The 22,908-nt window shown below is 37.0% G+C and overlaps 1 protein-coding gene across 1 annotated transcript in view; it reads right to left on the reverse strand.

Moving 5' to 3' along the window:
* GSTCD (glutathione S-transferase C-terminal domain containing) overlaps positions 1-22,908 on the reverse strand; it is a 237,538-nt gene that overhangs the window by 30,731 nt on the left and 183,899 nt on the right. The window contains exons 6-8 of the mRNA XM_049885577.1: positions 12,753-12,868; positions 12,552-12,596; positions 10,272-10,400 (exon numbers count right to left, since the gene is read on the reverse strand). Coding sequence (XP_049741534.1) covers positions 10,272-10,400; positions 12,552-12,596; positions 12,753-12,868 — 290 coding nt within the window. The remainder of the gene's footprint in view (positions 1-10,271; positions 10,401-12,551; positions 12,597-12,752; positions 12,869-22,908) is intronic.

The following is a 22,908-nucleotide window of genomic DNA, read 5'->3' on the forward strand; positions in this document are numbered from 1 at the left end:
TCAAGTACATAACAATCTACGAACCCTGAACAACAAACACAGATTAAGAGACGGAAAACGAACAAATACGGGGAAGCAGCTATTGTTTTCAGAGCCTGGAGCCAGCGTCCCAGTCAGGTAACCTTTGGTGCCCGATTTAGGGCAGAGCCCAGGGGAGCTGACGGCGCAAACAAGGGGCCCAGCCCTACCCCCTGAACTCACCCCGGGAGGGGGCCCAGCTGGTTCGCGCGGGCGGCGTGATGACGCAGCCAGTGGGAGAAGTCCCCGGGAGGCAGTGACTGGTCTTGGAGCTGGGAGAGCAGCGTCCCAGCCGGGGAACCGTCCCGCCGGGGTTTTGACTGGGCGCTGGCACAGCACAAGCACGGAGAGCTGCTCCACTCCCCTGAACTAACCCTGGGAGGGGGCCCAGCCGGTCCGCGAGGGCAGCGCGGCGAGGGCTGGTGGGACAAGAAGTCCCCGGGAGGCAGCGACTGATTTTGGAGCCGGGAGTAAAGCGTCCCAGCAGGGGAACCTTCACGCTAGGATTTAGACTGGCAGCGGGTGCCTTCAGAAGGCCAGACCCCCGGGGCAATCTCCACACAGCCAGCACACATAGGCGACACGTCCCGTGGGAGTCTCAGATATAATAGTCATTCCAAGCAAGACAAGCAACTCTGGCTATATTCTGAGGTGCTACTCTCCTATCTCTCTGATCCCTCCCCCACCCTTCCCAGGCGGCTTCATTAACATTGGAATTGCCTGAGCCAAAGGCAGAACGTCTCTGCGGCGGCTTTGCTTCCCCCCCTTTTTTTTTTCTTTTGGTCTTTTCCTAACCCACTCTTCCAGCCTGAGAGAAGGAACAAAAAAAAAAAAAAAAAAAAAAAAACCAGGGACCAAAAATCCACCCCTAATTGGACTAAAAACACAGAACCAGCTACAGCCAAGCGTATATAATCCAAATCTCAGACTTTCATCCTTACAGGGAACAAGGTGGCGGTTATAACCAACCCAAAGGCAATTCTGATAGGGATCTGACTGCATTTTTTTTTTAGCGGATTTTCTGGAAAACCTAGTTTCCCAGTGATGACTCGGAGACAGCAGTCCATATCAAACCACATAAAGAAGCTGACCTTGACAGCTTCTACAACCCCCCAAACAAAAGAATCAAAATCTTTCCCAAATGAAGATACAATCCTGGAATTATCAGATACAGAATATAAAAAACTAATTTACAGAATGCTTCAAGACATCACAAACGAAATAAGGCAAACTGCAGAAAAAGCCAAAGAACACACTGATAAAACAGTTGAAGAACTCAAAAAGATTATTCAAGAACATAGTGGAAAAATTAATAAGTTGCAAGAATCCATAGAGAGACAACATGTAGAAATCCAAAAGATTAACAATAAAATTACAAAATTAGACAATGCAATAGGAAGTCAGAGGAGCAGACTCGAGCAATTAGAATGCAGACTGGCACATCTGGAGGACCAGGGAATTAACACCAACATAGCTGAAAAAAAATCAGATAAAAGAATTTTAAAAAATGAAGAAACCCTAAGAATCATGTGGGACTCTATCAAGAAGGATAACTTGCATGTGATTGGAGTCCCAGAACAGGGAAGGAGGACAGAAAACACAGAGAAAATAGTTGAAGAACTCCTGACAGAAAACTTCCCTGACATCACAAAAGACGAAAGAATATCTATCCAAGATGCTCATCGAACCCCATTTAAGATTGATCCCAAAACAAAAACACCAAGACATATTATCATCAAACTTGCCAAAACCAAAGATAAAGAGAAAATTTTAAAAGCAGCCAGGGAGAAAAGAAAGGTCTCCTTCAAGGGAGAATCAATAAGTTCAGCCTACTCAGCAGAAACGATGCAGGCAAGAAGGGAATGGGACGACATATATAGAGCACTGAAGGAGAAAAACTGCCAGCCAAGGATCACATATCCAGCAAAACTCTCTCTGAAATATGAAGGCGAAATTAAGATATTTACAGATAAACACAAGTTTAGAGAATTTGCAAAAACCAAACCAAAGCTACAAGAAATACTAAAGGATATTGTTTGGTCAGAACACCAATAATATCAGATACCAGCACAACACAAGGTCACAAAACAGAACGTCCTGACATCGACTCAAATAGGGAAATAACAAAAACAAATTAAGATTAATTAAAAAAAAAATACTTATAACAGGGACTCACGGAAGTCAATATGTTAAAAATCACAATAATCAAAAAGAGGGACTAAATACAGGAGGCACTGAACTGCCATATGGAGAGTGATACAAGGCGATATAGAACAATACAAGTTAGGTTTTTACTTAGAAAAATAGGGGTAAATGATAAGGTAACCACAAAGAGGTATAACAACTCCATAACTCAAGATAAAAGCCAAGAAAAATGGAACGACTCAACAAACATAAAGTCAAACACTACGAAAATGAGGATCTCACAATTTAATAAGAAAAACGTCTCAGCACAAAAAAGTATGTGGAAAAATGAAATTGTCAACAACACACAAAGAAAGGCATCAAAATGACAACACTAAACACTTATTTATCTATAGTTACGCTGAATGTAAATGGACTAAATGCACCAATAAAGCGACAGAGAGTCTCGGACTGGATAAAGAAACACGATCCATCTATATGCTGCCTACAAGAGACACACCTTAGACTTAGAGACACAAACAAACTAAAACTCAAAGGATGGAAAAAAATATATCAAGCAAACAATAAGCAAAAAAGAAGAGGAGTAGCAATATTAATTTCTGACAAAATAGACTTTAGACTTAAATCCACCACAAAGGATAAAGAAGGACACTACATAATGATAAAAGGGACAATTGATCAGGAAGACATAACCATATTAAATATTTATGCACCCAATGACAGGGCTGCAAGATACATAAATCAAATTTTAACAGAATTGAAAAGTGAGATAGACACCTCCACAATTATAGTAGGAGACTTCAACACACCACTTTCTGAGAAGGACAGGACATCCAGTAAGAAGCTCAATAGAGACACGGAAGATCTAATTACAACAATCAACCAACTTGACCTCATTGACTTATACAGAACTCTCCACCCAACTGCTGCAAAATATACTTTTTTTTCTAGCGCACATGGAACATTCTCTAGAATAGACCACATATTAGGTCATAAAACAAACCTTTGCAGAATCCAAAACATCGAAATATTACAAAGCATCTTCTCAGACCACAAGGCAATAAAACTAGAGATCAATAACAGAAAAACTAGGGAAAAGAAATCAAATACTTGGAAAATGAACAATACCCTCCTGAAAAAAGACTGGGTTATAGAAGACATCAAGGAGGGAATAAGGAAATTCATAGAAAGCAACGAGAATGAAAATACTTCCTATCAAAACCTCTGGGACACAGCAAAAGCAGTGCTCAGAGGCCAATTTATATCGATAAATGCACACATACAAAAAGAAGAAAGAGCCAAAATCAGAGAACTGTCCCGACAACTTGAACAAATAGAAAGTGAGCAACAAAAGAATCCATCAGGCACCAGAAGAAAACAAATAATAAAAATTAGAGCTGAACTAAATGAATTAGAGAACAGAAAAACAATTGAAAGAATTAACAAAGCCAAAAGCTGGTTCTTCGAAAAAATTAACAAAATTGATAAACCATTGGCTAGACTGACTAAAGAAATACAGGAAAGGAAACAAATAACCCGAATAAGAAACGAGAAGGACCACATCACAACAGAACCAACTGAAATTAAAAGAATCATATCAGATTATTATGAAAAATTGTACTCTAACAAATTTGCAAACCTAGAAGAAATGGATGAATTCCTGGAAAAACACTACCTACCTAAACTAACACATTCAGAAGTAGAACAACTAAATAGACCCATAACAAAAAAAGAGATTGAAAAGGTAATCAAAAAACTCCCAACAAAAAAAAGCCCTGGCCCGGATGGCTTCACTGCAGAGTTCTACCAAACACTCAGAGAAGAGTTAACACCACTACTACTGAAGGTATTTCAAAGCATAGAAAATGACGGAATACTACCCAACTCATTCTATGAAGCCACCATCTCCCTGATACCAAAACCAGGTAAAGACATTACAAAAAAAGAAAATTACAGACCTATATCCCTCATGAACATAGATGCAAAAATCCTCAACAAAATTCTAGCCAATAGAATTCAAGAACATATCAAAAAAATAATTCACCACGATCAAGTGGGATTTATACCAGGTATGCAAGGCTGGTTTAATATCAGAAAAACCATTAATGTAATCCATCACATAAATAAAACAAAAGACAAAAACCACATGATCTTATCAATTGATGCAGAAAAGGCATTTGACAAAGTCCAACACCCATTTATGATAAAAACTCTCACCAAAATAGGAACTGAAGGAAAATTCCTCAACATAATAAAGGGCATCTATGCAAAGCCAACAGCCAATATCACTCTAAATGGAGAGAACCTGAAAGCATTTCCCTTGAGAACGGGAACCAGACAAGGATGCCCTTTATCACCGCTCTTATTCAACATCCTGCTAGAAGTCCTAGCCAGGGCAGTTAGGCTAGACAAAGAAATAAAAGGCATCCGGATTGGCAAGGAGGAAGTAAAATTATCTCTATTTGTAGATGACATGATCTTATACACAGAAAACCCTAAGGAATCCTCCAGAAAACTACTGAAACTAATAGAAGAGTTTGGCAGAATTTGTTTCTCAGGTTAAAAATAAACATACAAAAATCACTTGGATTCCTCTACATGAACAAAAAGAACACCAAAGAGGAAATAACCAAATCAATACCATTCACAGTAGCCCCCAAGAAGATAAGATACTTAGGAATAAATCTTACCAAGGATGTAAAAGACCTATACAAAGAAAACTATAAAGCTCTACTACAAGAAATTCAAAAGGACCTACTTAAGTGGAAAAACATACCTTGCTCATGGATAGGAAGACTTAACATAGTAAAAATGTCTATTCTACCAAAAGCCATCTATACATTTAACGCACTTCCGATCCAAATTCGAATGTCGTATTTTAAGGGGATAGAGAAACAAATCACCAATTTCATATGGAAGGGAAAGAAGCCCCGGATAAGCAAAGCACTACTGAAAAAGAAGAAGAAAGTGGGAGGCCTCACTTTACCTGACCTCAGAACCTATTACACAGCCACAGTAGTCAAAACGCCTGGTACTGGTACAACAACAGGCACATAGACCAATGGAACAGAATTGAGAACCCAGACATAGATCCATCCACGTATGAGCAGCTGATATTTGACAAAGGACCAGTGTCAGTTAACTGGGGAAAAGACAGTCTTTTTAACAAATGGTGCTGGCACAACTGGATATCCATTTGCAAAAAAATGAAACAGGACCCGTACCTCACACCATGCACAAAAACTAACTCCAAGTGGATCAAAGACCTAAACATAAATACTAAAACGATAAAGATCATGGAAGAAAAAATAGGGTCAACTCTAGGAGCCCTAATACAAGGCATAAACAGAATACAAAACATTACCAAAAATGACGAAGAGAAACCCAATAACTGGGAGCTCCTAAAAATCAAACACCTATGCTCATCTAAAGACTTCTCCAAAAGAGTAAAAAGACCACCTACAGACTGGGAAAGAATTTTCAGCTATGACATCTCCGACCAGCGCCTGATCTCTAAAATCTACATGATTCTGTCAAAACTCAACCACAAAAAGACAAACAACCCAATCAACAAGTGGGCAAAGAAGATGAACACACACTTCGCTAAAGAAGATATTCAGGCAGCCAACAGACACATGAGAAAATGCTCTCGATCATTAGCCATTAGAGAAATGCAAATTAAAACTACGATGAGATTCCATCTCACACCAGCAAGGCTGGCATTAATCCAAAAAACACAAAATAATAAATGTTGGAGAGGCTGCGGAGAGATTGGAACTCTCATACACTGCCGGTGGGAATGTAAAATGGTACAACCACTTTGGAAATCTATCTGGCGTTATCTTAAACAGAAATAGAACTACCATACAACCCAGAAATCCCACTCCTCGGAATATACCCGAGAGAAACAAGAGCCTTCACACAAACAGATATATGCACACCCATGTTTATTGCAGCTCTGTTTACAATAGCAAAAAGCTGGAAGCAACCAAAGTGTCCATCTACGGATGAATGGGTAAATAAATTGTGGTATGTTCACACAATGGAATACTACGCATCGATAAAGAACAGTGACGAATCTGTGAAACATTTCATAACATGGAGGAACCTGGAAGGCATTATGCTGAGCGAAATTAGTCAGAGGCAAAAGGACAAATATTGTATAAGACCACTATTATAAGATCTTGAGAAATAGTAAAAACTGAGAAGAACACATACTTTTGTGGTTACGAGGGGGGGAGGGAGGGAGGGAGAGGTTTTTTTATTGATTAATTAGTAGATAAGGACTGTTTTAGGTGAAGGGAAAGACAACACTCAATACATGGAAGGTCATCTCAATTGGACTGGACCAAAAGCAGAGAAGTTTCCAGGATAAAATGAATGCTTCAAAGGTCAGCGGAGCAAGGGCGGGGGTTTGGGGACCATGGTTTAAGGGGACTTCGAAGTCAATCGGCAAAATAATTCTATTATGAAAACATTCTGCATCCCACTTTGAAATGTGGCGTCTGGGGTCTTAAATGCTAACAAGCGGCCATCTAAGATGCATCAATTGGTCTCAACCCACCTGGAGCAAAGGAGAATGAAGAACACCAAGGTCACACGACAACTAAGAGCCCAAGAGACAGAAAGGGCCACATGAACCAGAGACCTACATCATCCTGAGACCAGAAGAACTAGTTGGTGCCCAGCCACAATCGATGACTGCCCTGACAGGGAGCACAACAGAGAACCCCTGAGGGAGCAGGAGATCAGTGGGATGCAGACCCCAAATTCTCATAAAAAGACCATACTTAATGGTCTGACTGAGTCTAGAGGAATCCCGGCGGCCATGGTCCCCAGACCTTCTGTTGGCACAGGACAGGAACCATCCCCGAAGACAACTCATCAGACATGAAAGGGACTGGACAGTGGGTGGGAGAGAGATGCTGATGAAGAGTGAGCTAATTATATCAGGTGGACACTTGAGATTGTGTTGGCATCTCCTGTCTGGAGCGGGGATGGGAGGATAGAGAGAGTGGGAAGCTGGCAAAATTGTCACGGAAGGAGAGCCTGGAAGGGCTGACTCATTAGGGGGAGAGCAAGTGGGAGTACGGAGTACGATGTATGTAAACTTATATGTGACAGACTGACTTGATTTGTAAACGTTCACTTGAAGCTCAATAAAAGTTAATAAAAAAAAAATCTTTGCAAATTTCAAGGGCAAGAATTGAAAATAATTGTTGTTCAAATTATATTTCTTTAATTACTAGAGACTTTGAATGCTTTTATATGCTTATTGGTCATTCGTATTTCTAAAGAAATGTATTTCTCAAATTAAAAAAACCCAGAAAAATAAGCAGAATGTAAATCAGAAACTGCAAAATGTCTTTTTGAAGCAAATACAGTATTATGTCATTGATGCTGGTTATACAGAGGAGCTACAGTAGGAGAGGGTGTTGGAACACCTTGGTGAAAAGTCTGAAGATATTTAGATTTGTTCCCTTTGGTATTATTTCAGACCAGCTAGGTTAAAAGAATTAATAAATCTACTCACTTTACAGAAACCCTTGGGCGTACTGGTTAAGTGCTACCGTTGCTAACCAAAGAGTCAGCAGTTCAAATCTGCCAGGCACTCCTTGGAAACTCTATAGGGCAGTTCTACTCTCTCCTATAGGGTCGCTATGAGTCGGAATCAACTCGACGGCACTGGGTTTGGTTTTTTTTTTTTTTTGGTATTCACTTTTGTCTGATATAGGTTTTGTATCAATGGAGGAAAGACTAATAATATTTCAATTCTGATAAGTAATTTGTCTAAAGTTCCTAAAGAAACTTGGTTCTAAGAATTTAAAATTCTCTCCTTAAAATCTTGTTTAGATCATTAATTTTTATAGCTAAAGAAAAATTGTTAAAGTGAAAAGCGTTTACTAAGCAAAGATAAATGCTGACAAACCCTTGTTTGAAATACAACAAAATCATGGATTAATGCAGTTTTAATGCATTTCCAATACTTGGTTATTCTGATTTCCTCTCTAGTCACATATTTTCACTGGAATCTGTTTAATAAAGGAGTTACGGGCACTGATTCATTTAGTGTGATTTATCTAGTGATAATACCTTAATTACCCTTCTAGGCAAATTATTTTCTTGAGACTGAATCTAATTTTGGTTAACGCTGTATGTAATTTTAGTTCATTTTCTATATATTTGACAAAGGTAATTATAAGAAAAATATTTTTAAAAATATGGATATATTAATATGAAATGTAGAGAAAATATCACTTCCAGAAGACATCAACATATTTAGTTGGTGTTAGTGAATTATGACCTTGGAAGTTGTAAGAATACTCCACAGTGATTCAGCATCTGTAAGACATGGAAGGGCAAACAGATGCATGGCTAATAGGCTGAGAATTTTGTGTTTTGAGAGGTGAGTAAACGGACAACAATATCTTGCTACCTTAAACATTTTGCCTGGTATACTGGTAACATGGGGACTGGATTAATGGCTTGTTATGTGGGAGAAGATCTAGCCTTTACCTTAACATTTACATAAAATTAAAACTGCACATAGGTATATTTTTAATGTGAATTTTCTAGATCATATGTCTGTATTTTTTCTGAATTTCCTTATCAACAGTTCCTTTCTCTTTGCATAGGCTTGGCTTGAGATAACCAATCCACATCATGCCTACAAAGGAAACAAATTGCCTCTTTTAAGGCTATAAAAATACCAATAAAATTTAAAAAATTGCAGCAGTCAATATTTAAGGATTAAACGAACTTCAAAAGACAAAGGAAACCCTGGTGGTGTAATAGTTAAGTGCTACGGCTGCTAACCAAAGGGTTGGCAGTTGGAATCCGCCAGGCGCTCCTTGGAAACTCTATGGGGCAGTTCTACTCTGTCCTATAGGGTCGCTATGAGTCAGAATCGACTCGACGGCACTGGGTTTGTTTTGGTTTTTGGTTTTTTATAAGACAAAAAAATCAGAAGTATTATAAAAGATCTGAGCTTCTCAAGCTGAACAAAAGGTTGTTTGATAAGCCAATGCTTATATGAACATATATAGTTGGCGATGCAAATTAATACAACTTTCCTGGACAGAGATTTGGCAAATGTATCTATCAAAAGCCATAAATAATGCCTGTGACCCAGTAATTCAACTTTTAAATATATCACCTATGGAAATAAGAAACACAGATAAAGACTAACGCATAAGACACCCATCAAAATCATAATTACATTATAACAAGGAAAAAAAAGAAACATGATTAATGAATAGGGAAAAGATTTATGATAATGTTCAGTGAAGGCAGCATCTATCTAGTATGATTTCAGTGATATTAACATATGTGTAAATATGTATTTGTATGTGTGAATAAACACATAATGACCAAACAGTATTTATCTCTGATTCCTTCTTTATATTATTATGTATTTTTCTATACTGAGCATACATTCGTATCAAAATCAGGAGAGAAAATTATTTAAAACAAAAACAAGGAACAGCAGCAGCAGTAACCCCTTAGTGAAACTCATATTCCACAAAATAGCATAGAATCTTGGGTTTAAATGGGCTGGCAGAATTACACACGTTAGCCTTTTTAGGAATATCAGACAATAATGATTTGATCTAAAGGGTTTATAAATACGATCGATAGTCTTTTTGTCTCTTGGAAATTAAAAATACATGTAGTATCAAATCTCAGCTAAAGAAAATATCATGTAAAGGCAACTCATTATTTAGAGGTTACTAAAAAGCGATTTTTTTATTATCCTGTTTGTTTTTCTTTGTTTTCTAAAAATGCAGAATAAACCAAGGCAAGTCATCTTCATTAGAATTAATCCCTTCAATTATTAACTATTTTGTAAGCACTTGCTATGTGCCAAACATTATTCAAAGCACTGGAGATTTGCAGGGAAGAAAATAAAGTTCTTATCTGAGAGGAACAATGGCATCTCTATTGTGTAACAATGAAGTGTTATGAATAAATTAATATTCATTAAAATGTTATATTTTATAAATACTAGAAAAAAATAGGTTTCTTTGTTTAGCAAAGAATATAAAAAATACCCCCTTTATTTACTCGAAAGCATATACTTTTTCAGTTGAAATCATTTCAGTACTTACCCCAATATTAAACATCCCTGTAAAATACTCCATATTTGCTTGAATGAACCAAATGTTGCTTAAACCTAGTTCATCACTTCTCTTCTTAGCACGAACTAAAGATAATTCCTTGTTTTCTATTAACGTAACCTAGATATCATCCAGAAAACAATAGCATATTCAGTGACATAATTCAGACATTAGGGCAAAGTATTATTAAACCAAAAAACCAAACTCACTGCCATGGAGTCGATTCCAATTCATAGCAACCCTACAGGACAGAGTAAAACTGCCCCATATAGTTTCCAAGGCTATCAATCTTTACGGAAGCAGACTGCCACATCTATCTCCCACAGAGCGGCTTGCAAGTTCAAACCACCGATCTTTCGGGTAGCAGCTACGTGCTTTACCTGTGCCACCAGGTCTCTTGAAGTATTATTACTGTATTTCATATATTGAATAATATAGGAAATATTATGTTGATACCCTATCCTGGGCCCAGGAATATGTCAGATAATGACGTACAAAAACGAACAAGATTCCTGAACACTTGAGGCTCATAATATAGTGATATATAAGTAAAACAGGCAATTGTAACACAGTGTGATAAAAGTTACAATAAAAGGCATATAATGTGTAATGGGAGTGCCCAGGCCTGAGGAGTAAAGAAGCTTTTCACAGGTAGGTAACATATTAATTGAGTCCTGAAAAAACGAATAGAAATTAGCTGGGCAAATGAAGCAGTATTTCAGGCAGAGGGAGAAGTATGTATTAAGGACCAAAGTGAGGAAGAGAATGGTGTGTGTGAAGAAGTGAGAAAATTGGTATAGCTGGGACATGTGTGTAGTGGGGATGGGGTGTGGAGGGTGGAAATGAGGCTGGAGAGGCCAACGGGAGCCAGATCATGTGTGGTAATGCAGAGTAAAGATTGGTGGGGGCAAGGTAGAAAGGAGGGAAACCAGTTAGGAGCCTCTAACAGTAATCCTGAGAACACAGGAGAGGATTATTGGTTTGGAAGGAGAACAGTGGGTAGAGTTTTGTCACTTTCATCGTTATCATTCCTAGTTCTACAATTATTCTGTCCTTATGCTTGTCTTTGTGGAAAATTCAAATGTTCTTTTGTGTAAAAATCCTGTCAGAGTAATAATTGGTGGGAAAGGCTTTCCAGCCTTTCTTCTAGTCAAGACATCCCTTTTCCAGCTTCAGCCTCTCTAAACGTCCAGAGAACTGTTAGGAAGGGAGAAAGAACACTAGATCCTTGACTCTACTCCAGGGTTCTACTTTATGAGGTCTCTTCCTCTTACTCCAATCATGAAATCGTTGCTTTCCTTAATAACGAAACAGGCACCTGTCTGTTTCTCAAAGAATAATGACCCCACTCCCTTCACTGCGTTCTATCTCATTCAATTTATGAGTTCTTCCACATTTTTTCCACTATAATAAGTATGTAATTAGTTCCTACCTACAGACCTCCCAAGCAAAGAATATGACTGAGTAGAATTTGTATTAAAAAAAAAAAAAAAAGATGACCCCAAGTTTCAGACTTTGTGTTAAAAGATAAACACCGGAGGAATTGATTTAATATGGCAGAAGACTAATAATAGTACAGACTTCTAAGACACTATAGCAATGATTGAATAAATTATGGTACATTTACTCAAAAACATGATGTAGTTACTAAAAAATGATATTTAAAAATAGTGGCAATAGAGAAGAGCTTTATATACATATTGAGAGAAAACAGGGGACTAAAATCATGTTAGTATTTTTAGAATCTGTGACAATGTGCAACCACATGGACAATGACTTAATGGGAACATTGCAGAGAAAAGCATTTAATAGGTCAGTGTGGTAAATTGTGGGTTTGTTTATTTTTTTCTTTAAATTTTTTTATTGTTACAATTCTGATGCAATGAATAAAAATTAGCATACTAAAGAAATAAAATAAAAATTGCTCAGAAGGTGTTAGGAGCCAGTATTTCCGGTATAAAACTGTGCTAAAAATTTGGCTAGTTTCATTATAATGATTTTATTTAACGATGGAATAGTTATTTCTTTTAAAACTATTTTAAAATAAAATCTTTTTAAGAATTAAAATTGTACTTTGATTCTACTTTACTTTTTTTTCCCTTAAGATTCTGAATCTTAGAAGTATACTTCAAAGAAAAAAGAAAAAGCCTGAGCCACATATTTGACCTGGGTGGATGATTATAAACTCAAAGAACAGGGCATAAGCCAGACTTGGCTAAATGAATTCTGTAGTTTTCCAGTGTTTCCTTTTATCTACTATTCAGACGTTACCTGGCATGATGGCAGCATGTGAGCAAGCACAATTCCAACATGGCCCTGGAAAAGTTAAAAGAAAGGAGCAAGTTACCTTCACTCCCTATGGGTTTTGCTCATTCTGAGACAACAATCTTGCCAAAGAAAAACACAACCTTTAATGTAATAAAGTACATAATCTTGGAAAGACTGAAAAGGACAAAAGGAGAGATATAATACCCCGCCACTGCAGAAATCCACAATTCTGTCACCAGGTCTGGCTTGATTTTTCACCATATAGACAAGGTTGTTTAGCTGCTGCTGCTTCCTCAGTGCTCGATCACTGGACATTTTACCTGGGAGTGACAAGAGAGGAAGAAAATGAAACGTTATGAGGAACCAAGAAGACACGTTTAGAATTGACTACCAGCATACAGGAGGAGGGGTGAATACCTATGTGAAAGAATGGATGACAAAGCCCACATAATGGAATATGAGAGGCTGGAACCCTGAGATGAACTCTGTTTCTGCGTATTTTACTTTTATTCCTATCCAAATTTTCTTTCAATAGCCATTGAAAACAGATCTGTGAAAAATGTCTTCTTATGAGTTGAAACAATAAGTGAAACATTAAGTTTAGAGTCATAAACAATGTTAAATGTTCAAGAAATATTTGCCAAATGAATAAAAAATAACAGTAATATTTCATCCCTGTAGCCCATTCAGAGATACATTGTGAAGTTTACCTAATTTTAGCACATTCCTTAAATCTACTTGGAGAAAAGAGATCTATAATAAATAAAAATACTTTTATTATTTAACTGGCATATCCTTGAACTCTTAATTCTTCCAGTTAGGAAACATAGAAGCCTTGGAACACAGGTGTCACCCTGTCTGAAATACATCAGTGGTTACTGTCTTTAGGGAGAAATTGGATTTCCCTTTTCTGCTTTGAAGCTTCCTTTCCTCAGAGTCAGACACAGAAATTTAGTGCAATTAGAGATTAAAGATAGGGCACTTCCAAGTATGAAATGCCTGGGGCCTAGCAGCATGAAAACATCTTAACTTTCCTGTCAATAACCGCTAGTCTAATCCACAAAAATACCTTCAGAAGGAGGAAGTTGCTTGTTTTTACATATTTCAAATGTGCTTTTAACAAAAGTCAGATGAAGAAAATGTAAGAGGGCTGATTTCAGTAATAGAGATAAGGGGGAAAAAACATAGATAATCCTTTTGGTTCGATCAAAAATTATTTAAAGACACTAAGGTTTCCCTACTCCATTTTCATAGAAAAATAGTGTGGATTTTTTCCTTCCCTTTTCTGTTTTTCTTTTCTAACTTATGTTATTAAACTGAAATTAAAACAACTTTGGAAAAATTTATATTGTAGGAAAAAATAGAAAATGTGGACAAAAAAGATCTACAGGAGAAAAAAATCTATAATCTCATAATTTGGAGGTATCATTTCTGTATATATGAACTTCCAGGCAATAGTCATATCCATACATTGATAATTTTCTAGCCAGCATATAAAGCATGTATTATAAATATATTTCCATGTCAGTGCATTTATTTCTATACTTTTAAGTTGTAATGGCAATATAGTACTCCATTGACCATATGTACCATAATTTATTTAATCAGTTCCCTATTGTTGGACATGTATGTAGGTTTTTCTTCCTTTTTTCTGCTATTAATAATGATGTAATCATCATCGTACAGCTGCATCTTTGTGTATGTTGTTAACTGTTTAGCATAGCCTAATGTGAATCTCAACTAGGAACGGCATTTATATACACAGTCGAGTGACTTTATCTGTGAAGACAGACTTATGTAGCTTTTAAAGGAATTACGTTCATTGCTCTCTAATAATATAATTGTAAAATTTTAAACACAGAGAAAGTGATAGACATTGTAATTCCACCCTTCTTGGATAACCATTCCTAAGAGGCTAGGATTTTTTTTTACAGATTTTTAATCATATATAAACTTCCATTCATATATTTTCTCATAAATGAGATCATGCTATATATATATGTATATATATTTACACACACAGATATATACACATATACATCATTTTTATGGCAACACATATAGATCTACCATTTCTAACAGGATTTGATGGTTTAGCTATGCCATCAAATTGACAAATCATTTAAAAGATCTTGAGGTTGTTTCTAGTTTGTCCTCTTATAAATGATGCAAAATTAACACTTTTGTACATATGTCTGAGCACTTGCCTGTTTTTTTTTAAGAATAAATTACTAGGTGTAGAATTGTTAGAGTCAAGAGTATGTTTATGTGAAATGTTGATACATGCTGCTAGCTGTTATCTGCTTAAATTCGTATAATCCAAATGATGATCCCAGTCTTCAAACCCACTAAAAGTGTATGGCCATTCCCTAGCCCCCGTGACAATAACATTTTTTCCCAACATCTTATGACAATGTACAAACATATAGCTAAGCTGAAATAATCTCAGAGTGAATGCCTCTATAACCTCTAACCAGCTAACCAGTTGCCCTCAAGTTGATCTCAACTCATGGTGACCTCATGTGTGTCAGCGTAGAGCTGAGCCCCGTACGATTTTCAGTGGTTGACTTTTCGAAAGTAGATCATCAGGTCTTTCTTAAGAGATGCGTCTGGGTGAACTTGAATGTCCAGTCTTTCAATTAGCAACTGAGGGCATTGAACATTTGCACCACCCAGGGACTCCAAACCTCTACCTAGATTCTACCATTCACAATTCACTGTACTTTATTTATTATACATCTACCCATCTATCCATCCCTTTATCCATCTTATATTTCTGAAAGCAATGCAAATTTGATTTGGAGGAGGAAGAATAGGAATAAGGAAGAGGAGGAGGAGGAAAAGAAAAGTCGGAGGGCACAAAAGCACTTCTGAGTCCTTTTGGAGCTCTGGAATCATAAATTCTTCTGTAAAATTTAGGGCATTCAGCTGGAGCCACCAAGAGGCAAGGAATAGGCACAGGCATTTCTGTCTTTGCTGTTTGTAGAGTTCTGACAGTTCTCAGCCACGGCATTTTCATGAGGGTCAAAGAATTATCTCTTTGCTATGAACAAAGAGATAGAAAAATAAAATGTATTAAATGGAATATCTTTTAGCAAGTTCTGCACCGTATTTCTATTAGAAATTTAGAATTACCTAACTTTTTCCTATCTGTTTCAAAAGCAAATGTTCATGAAGCTCGGTTTTTCTTGCTAGGACTGCTCGAGTGAAGGCTGAAGGCAAAGAGGTACTTCTCAGGGTTGTGTTTAAGTAGAGAGACTATTAAGCTGCACATAATATTCACAGAGGCTGAGCTAAAAATATGCCAGCAAGACGCCCAGATGCTTTATGGAAAAGTAGTCTCTATTAAAACATTCCCTCTCCCCATTCCAGTTTTATAAACATTATGAAACCCCTGGAAACATGAACCAAATCTCAAATACTTGAGAAAGTGGTATTTTGGGATATGGTACTAATTTAAAAATCAAATCCTACTTTCTATTTTACCCAGTATCCTTGTGCCTGAGATACCATGTACAAGCATAAAATTACAACCTAGTTTTAGTTTGACTAAAAATGGTGATTCTTGAGGTGTCGTCATGGAAAAAGAAACCCAAGGATTCAATGTTTTTATACAAATGATCTCATTTGTTCTGTGATGTCAATCTCCCATAATGGAGTTTTTTCTTTGTTTTTAATTCTAGTTAGGAGGAACCCGATTATTTAGACAACATTAATGTTGGTTGTATTAACTCCCACACCCCACCACCGCCACCAAAAAAAAAAAAGTACAAGGGTACAGGAACAAATTTTTAAGCTAAGGAAGAGCCCTGTTGCAACACCAGCACTTTTGGTAGGTCCAAACCATCTGATCAGGCAAAAAAAAAAAAAAAAAACCTATGGAAAATGTGTACATGTGCAGCCAGGACAGGGACTCCCTATTGAGGAATTTATGCCTTAGATTAGGCTGCTCTTCATTTCTTGTTTCTTAGCCTGAAGCAATAAATTATTTTGCATGTTATAACTTACTTGTGAAAGGAAAATGTTCGGGTGCTTGGATACATATCAGATTTCTTTACTAAAGATTCTTTTGTTGTTTTGCTTTTCAAGCATTTCTTTGTGATATAACATACCTATCAAGCTCTGTGAATTTTTAAAAATATAATTAGATATGTAGACAAAGAAAAAGGTTAAAACTAATGGTTTTAGGGATTTTTAGAAATAGCGTTTTGGTGTGATAAGCTATAAAATCAAGAGAGCAAAACCATATTTCTTCAACAAAGATATATGTAGTGTGTACTACTCTTCTGAAGAAGGTGCACGATAATTAAATAGAGAAGTTGGCACTGATAGGACCTTTGGCAGGTGAGGGGGAAGGTGGGAACCACAAATCTTAATGCTTCCAGAGGCCTGATTAACAGCATTAAGAAAGAACAAGTTGATGAATGGCCACTTACTATGCTTTACAGGGGAGTGGCCAGTGAAGCCTGGGTTTCACTCCCACGATAGCTATGGTTTTCATGCTTGGAACAGTTATTAAAGCACCACAATGGGCTCAAACATACCAATGATCATGAAGATGGCACAGGACTGAGCAACACTTTCATTCTTTTATAAATAAGGTCTCCATGAATCAGAGCTGACTCAATGGCACCTAACAACAACAACAACATGGCCAGTACTTGTCTACTTGCTGAGGACCAAACCAAAACCAAACCTGTTGCCGTCAAGTTGATTCCAACTCATAGCAATTCTATAGACAGCGTAGAACTGCCCCATAGGATTTCGAAGGAGTGGCTGGTGGATTCGAGCTGCCATATCCTTCTTTAGTGGTTAAGAGCAGCTGAGCTCTTAACCACTAAAGAAGGATATGACATAATCTCTGTCCTTAAGGATCTATGATGGTATCTAAAAAGTTGTGTATCTACACACACACACGTAGATCACAATAATTGGGATAAAAAATATATGAAGTGTTAATTATGTGAAAAGGTACGTGCACTGACATTAAAGGCCTAACTGCCTGAGACGTAAGAGAAGGCTTCATGGAGACTTGGGGCATTCAGCTGAGTCTTAAGAAGTCACAGAAACTTGTCAGATAGAATAGCCTGGAAAAGGCATACCATGAATTATATGGCATATTTAAGAAAAATCTTCAATTAGCTCACTTGGGCTTCAAACAAGAGCTCAGCAGAGAAATGGGAGAACACAAGATGGGCCAAAAATAAAGGAAAACCAAGATGGAAAAGGGGATTGCTTGTTACCCTGCCTCTCTGTGCGCCGGGGAAAGCACGGCCTTGCTTTAATATTTAAAATGCCTAGAGTGTCTTAGAGACAAGTTTTATTCTGAATAAATATGACTGTCACCTTTACATTATTACATACTAAGGATGTCCTTTTATAAATGCTAGTCTGCATCATTTTTATCCTGTATAGACTATATCCTCAACTTAGATAGGATTATCCATCCAAAAATTCTCTGAGACATTCAACCTCAACTGATACTAGTTGACATTAAGTGATTTAATTAATAAAATGAAATGGATTCGATTGAACTAATTGAATCATTTTGAGCCCTGGTGTTCTACATTAAGAAATCCCCTGGACTCCTTATTGAATTCTCTCTCTCCCTCTCACTCTCCTTCCCAGGTTCCTCTTCCCCTGGTATACTCCTTAAATGCTATGTCCACCAGGTTCTGTCTTGGAGCCATAGCTCATCACAGCATACTTTACCTGGGTATGCTGCTAAAGTCTCTTCCAAATCTACCTGTTAAAATGTTTCTCCTTTGCTCAAAACTCCCTTAAAATCTCCCTCCTGCCTTAAAAACAAAATCTTGACTTTTTGGCAAGAAAACAAGGCCTTTAATAATCTGGACCCTGGTTGTTCGCCAGTCTCACCTTCTGCGACTCTCTTAAACATACCCTTTGCTCCAGCCCCTCTGAACAACTGACAGTCCCCTGACCTTGCCATGCTTCATGAGCCTGTATCTTTCTTTGATCTGCTCCCTTTGCTTGAAAACTATTTCATTGATTGAGGCCCTCAAAACCACATCATTTTTTCTCACTCCAGTCTGATTCAGAACATATATTACTTTATAATTAAAAAAAAAAAGACAAAGGAGAAAAAAGTTATTTTTTAAACTCATTGTCACAACCCCGAAGAACTAATCTTTCATATTATAAAGCCCATTACTGTTAACCAGCGAAAAAAAAAAAAAATCTTATAAAATGATACCTAAGCACAATTCATTGTAATAAATCCTGAAAGAGACCTATTAGCTGAAATTGCTTCAGTCTCCTTGAAATAGATGATTTTTCCTGGAGCTACATAAACATGGGCCCAATTAAATGGACAGAGTATTAGAACACAGATAGGCACATAATAGATGCAAAATATAAAGTTTAATGAATGAATTTTCTCTGCATTTATAACTTAAACTGTGTTTTAAGGCAGTATGCCAATTATTTGCAGGCACAATGTATGAAAACAAGTTAGATACCAATGATATGCCTGTATCTGTTGAAATACTAAAAAGAAGTCAACTATGAAACAGTGTTTTAAGTAGGGATGGAGACGTTTCTGAAAAATTTTGTGAGGGAACGATAAAGCAGTCATTTGTATGAAACTAAGAGGCAATATAAAGTTTACATTTTAGGTTAGGGCAACTTTCTTTTATATTATGGGGAGGACTTATTAGAAATATTAACATTCAGTATACTTCTTTCAATTTTATATTTGTTAAAGCCAGATAGAGGGTAGCATCACTAATCTTCCTAGCCATGCTGACCTCAGAGTGGCAATGTTCTTGCAACATCTATACTAATCACCTGATGCCTCGCCTGCCCATTCGCCCTCCACTCACACAACACACAGTCCAGTCTATGAAATCAACAACAGTGTAACGATGTTTCAGTCTGGCAGATCTGTTATATGCTATTAGAACATGCGATAATTATGAACTGAAAAGATCATAGAATTCAGTGGAAAATCAAGATATTAGTACAGGCTAATTTATTCCTACCTAAATTGAACAATAATGAACTCATAAATATCTTTCTCAAACAACCATTCAATCAGTGAGCCAACCAACCAACTTGGCCTACGTGCAACTGTTTTAGAAGATGTTAGGAACATAAAGATATATAACACTTGGTTTCTGCCCTTGATGAACTTATACCTTGTTTTAATTAGCATAAAACATATTTGAGGTTGGAAATGTATTTTACTAACCACAGTGTACAAGTTATTTTATAATAAAACTTTAACAACCACGTTGTTGTTGTTGTTAGGTGCCATCGAGTCGGTTCCGACTCATAGCGACCCGATGCACAACAGAAACAAAACACTGCCTGGTCCTGCGCCATCCTTACAATCGTTGTTACGCTTGAGCTCATTGTTGCAGCCACTGTGTCAATTCACCTCCTTGAGGGTCTTCCTCTTTTCCGCTGACCCTGTACTCTGCCAAGCATGATGTCCTTCTCCAGGGACTGATCCCTCCTGACAACACATCCGAAGTATGTAAGATGCAGCCTCGCCATCCTTGCCTCTAAGGAGCATTCTGACTGTACTTCTTCTACGACAGATTTGTTTGTTCTTTTGGCAGTCCATGGTATATTAACAACCATAACTTAAGAAAATCCAAATATCTTTTTATCAAGCTTCTAAAAGACTGATAATACCTTCCGTTTAAATGATGCTTTGCAATTTATTAAGCATTTGCATATTTGATGTATCATTTAATCCTCAACACTCTGTCAGGTTGTCAGGGTGGATGGCATTTTACAAATAGTACACTGAGCCCTAACAAGGTTAAATCACTTGCTCAAAGACACACAACTGGTAAATGGTGAAGCTGGGATGGAAACTAGGTTCAGGTTCAGTCTTCTTTCCTGTATGTTCTGTTATTTCTTAAACAGACAACTTTGATTAATTGTGATTTCAGAATTTCAGTGCTGGTATCTTTTTTGTGTGTGAGAGGTCAAGGAAACTAGGTGTTTTCTGGCAAAGAAATGTATGATTTCCCTAGTAATTATGTCTGAGGGAAAAAAAAGTTTAATTCTACACAATCAGTCATTAATGCATTTTATTTTAGTTTTCTCTCTAAATAAAATTTCTAAGACCTGGCTTACTAGTAAAAACAATCAATTTAAGTTCTGAACTTGGGAATTTTGGAATATATCACTAAGGCATTATCTAGAGGTCCCATAAGTCACTCTGTTTAATGAACTGACCTTTGGGTGTCACCCTTTCCAGAAAGAGGCTATTTTTCCACCGTGGAACTAAAACAACCTTTTTGATTTCATAGAAAAGTGACATGGAGGAGGCCGAGCAATCAATTTGTTACAAAATTGGATAATCCAGGAGGAAAGAAATAAAAATAGATTGGAAAGATCTTTCATGTTACAGTACTATAGGTGTTCACTAAAAATAGCATGCACCTTCACCTTTCCATATGCAATGCTAGAGCATCTTTTTTAAAAAACCGGCAACTAAAAAATCTTTTAGGCAAAATGCTGGATTGAGGGGCAAAGGTTGAAGAAAATATAGTCACATTATTTACCAAATCAAAGCTTTTGTTTATAGCATGGCTTCGATATAGTGAATAATGAAAATTTTAAAACCTTCTAATTCTTGCTACTTTTTTCCTGAAGATGAGTAAAACATTTTGACATCAGAATACCAGAACCCAAGGGTTAATTGAACACGTGTATTTTCATTTTGTTTAAAAATGGTTTATACCACACAAAGTAAACATGACTTTGCTCTGGTATTTTGGTATTTTAAAAAAAAAAAGTTCACAAAATCTTCCAGGTTGCCCATAAGATCAATCTGAAAGTCTTTTAGAAAAAAAGCTAACTCTAGAAAATATTTAAGTATCTTTTTCTTTTCCCTCTTTTTCACAGGCTTAAGTTAGCAACAATATTGTATTTTAATAGTTTCATTAACTGATATGGTTGAAACTGACTAGGTGAATAGTGTAGATGATATTAGGCAGTCAGGGAAAGCCTCATTGAGCAGGTAATCTTTAAACTGATACCTCAACAGCAAGAAGCTAGCCATGAGAAGACAAGAGACAAAGCATTCCATACAGAAGGAACTGTTGATGCAAAAGTCATTAGGTGAAAAGGAACTAGCAGTGTTTGAGGAACATGACTGTAATTGTTAATATTTATCCTCATCACTTGTTGTTATTCCAGCTCATTGGTGACTCCATGTGTGTAGAGTACAACTGCTCCATAGGGTTTTCAAGGCTGTGCCCTTTTGGAAGCAGATTGCCGGGTCTGTCTTCTGAGCGCCTCTGGGTGGATTCAAACCATCAACCTTTCAGCTATTGTAGAGCACTTAACTGTTTGTGCCACCCAAGTCATTGAAAAGATATTCTTATTTGCTGGTATCAGCACTACTAAATGATTACTTGTACTAAGCACATATGTTTTTATTTCAGTCCTTTTCATAACAGCTCAGCGATGTCGGTGTTCTTACCCCATTGTCAGATAAATAAACTGAAGCAAACAAACAAAAGAATGAGGTAACTTGCCTTGTTCACAGAGTTACTACATGGTGGAGCCAGAATTTGAATCCTGACAGTCTCACTCCAAGGCCTGTGCTCTTATCTATCTTCCCATGAATTTTCAAAAATTTCTTTTATCACAAATCCTTATCGGGAAACCATTTTTTAAAAGGGCTCGAGTACATGTAATACTATCAATTTGTCTATTAAATAAAGTTTACTATCTTTTAAAGAAAAGAATACAAAGAGTTTTTATTTACCCTAGTAGGCACTATGCTGCCTTCAAGGTCCCTGGGTGGCACAAAAGGTTTATGCTCAACTACTAACCTAAAGGTTGGCAGTTGGAACCTACCCGATGATACTGTGGAAGAAAGGCCTGGCAATCTAACTGCATAAAGATTACAGCCAAGAAAATCTTCTGAAGCAGTTCTACTCTGTTACACATGGAGTTGCCTTGACTCAGAACTGACTCGACGGCAACAGGTTTATTTTGGTTTTGGATGGTATACCTAGTGTGTTTCATCTGTATTTCTGACACCAGAGAAATTTTCAGCATTATTGAAAAATCGTCCTTCTGTATTTTGATAATATTTAATTCCAAACTCAAAATCAGCATGACAGACATGCTAAAGTCTATTTTCCAGGGAAATGTCACACAGTGGAAGTGCTGGAGTTGAAGTATGTCTATAAAGCATATGTCATTGTTTTGATTTAGTTAGAAAAATAAAAAAGCTAATCGGGACATATAGTCGTGGTGGATATACATCCAGGACAATCGCTCCTTCTGGCTGGGGCCAAAGTTCAATAAATACTAATACTTCTATGTCATCACATCTAAATTTAGACTTTTAAATTCAGATGTACCTGTC

Source organism: Elephas maximus, chromosome 5 (genome assembly GCF_024166365.1).
Source record: "Elephas maximus indicus isolate mEleMax1 chromosome 5, mEleMax1 primary haplotype, whole genome shotgun sequence".
In the NCBI taxonomy this organism is placed as follows: domain Eukaryota; kingdom Metazoa; phylum Chordata; class Mammalia; order Proboscidea; family Elephantidae; genus Elephas; species Elephas maximus.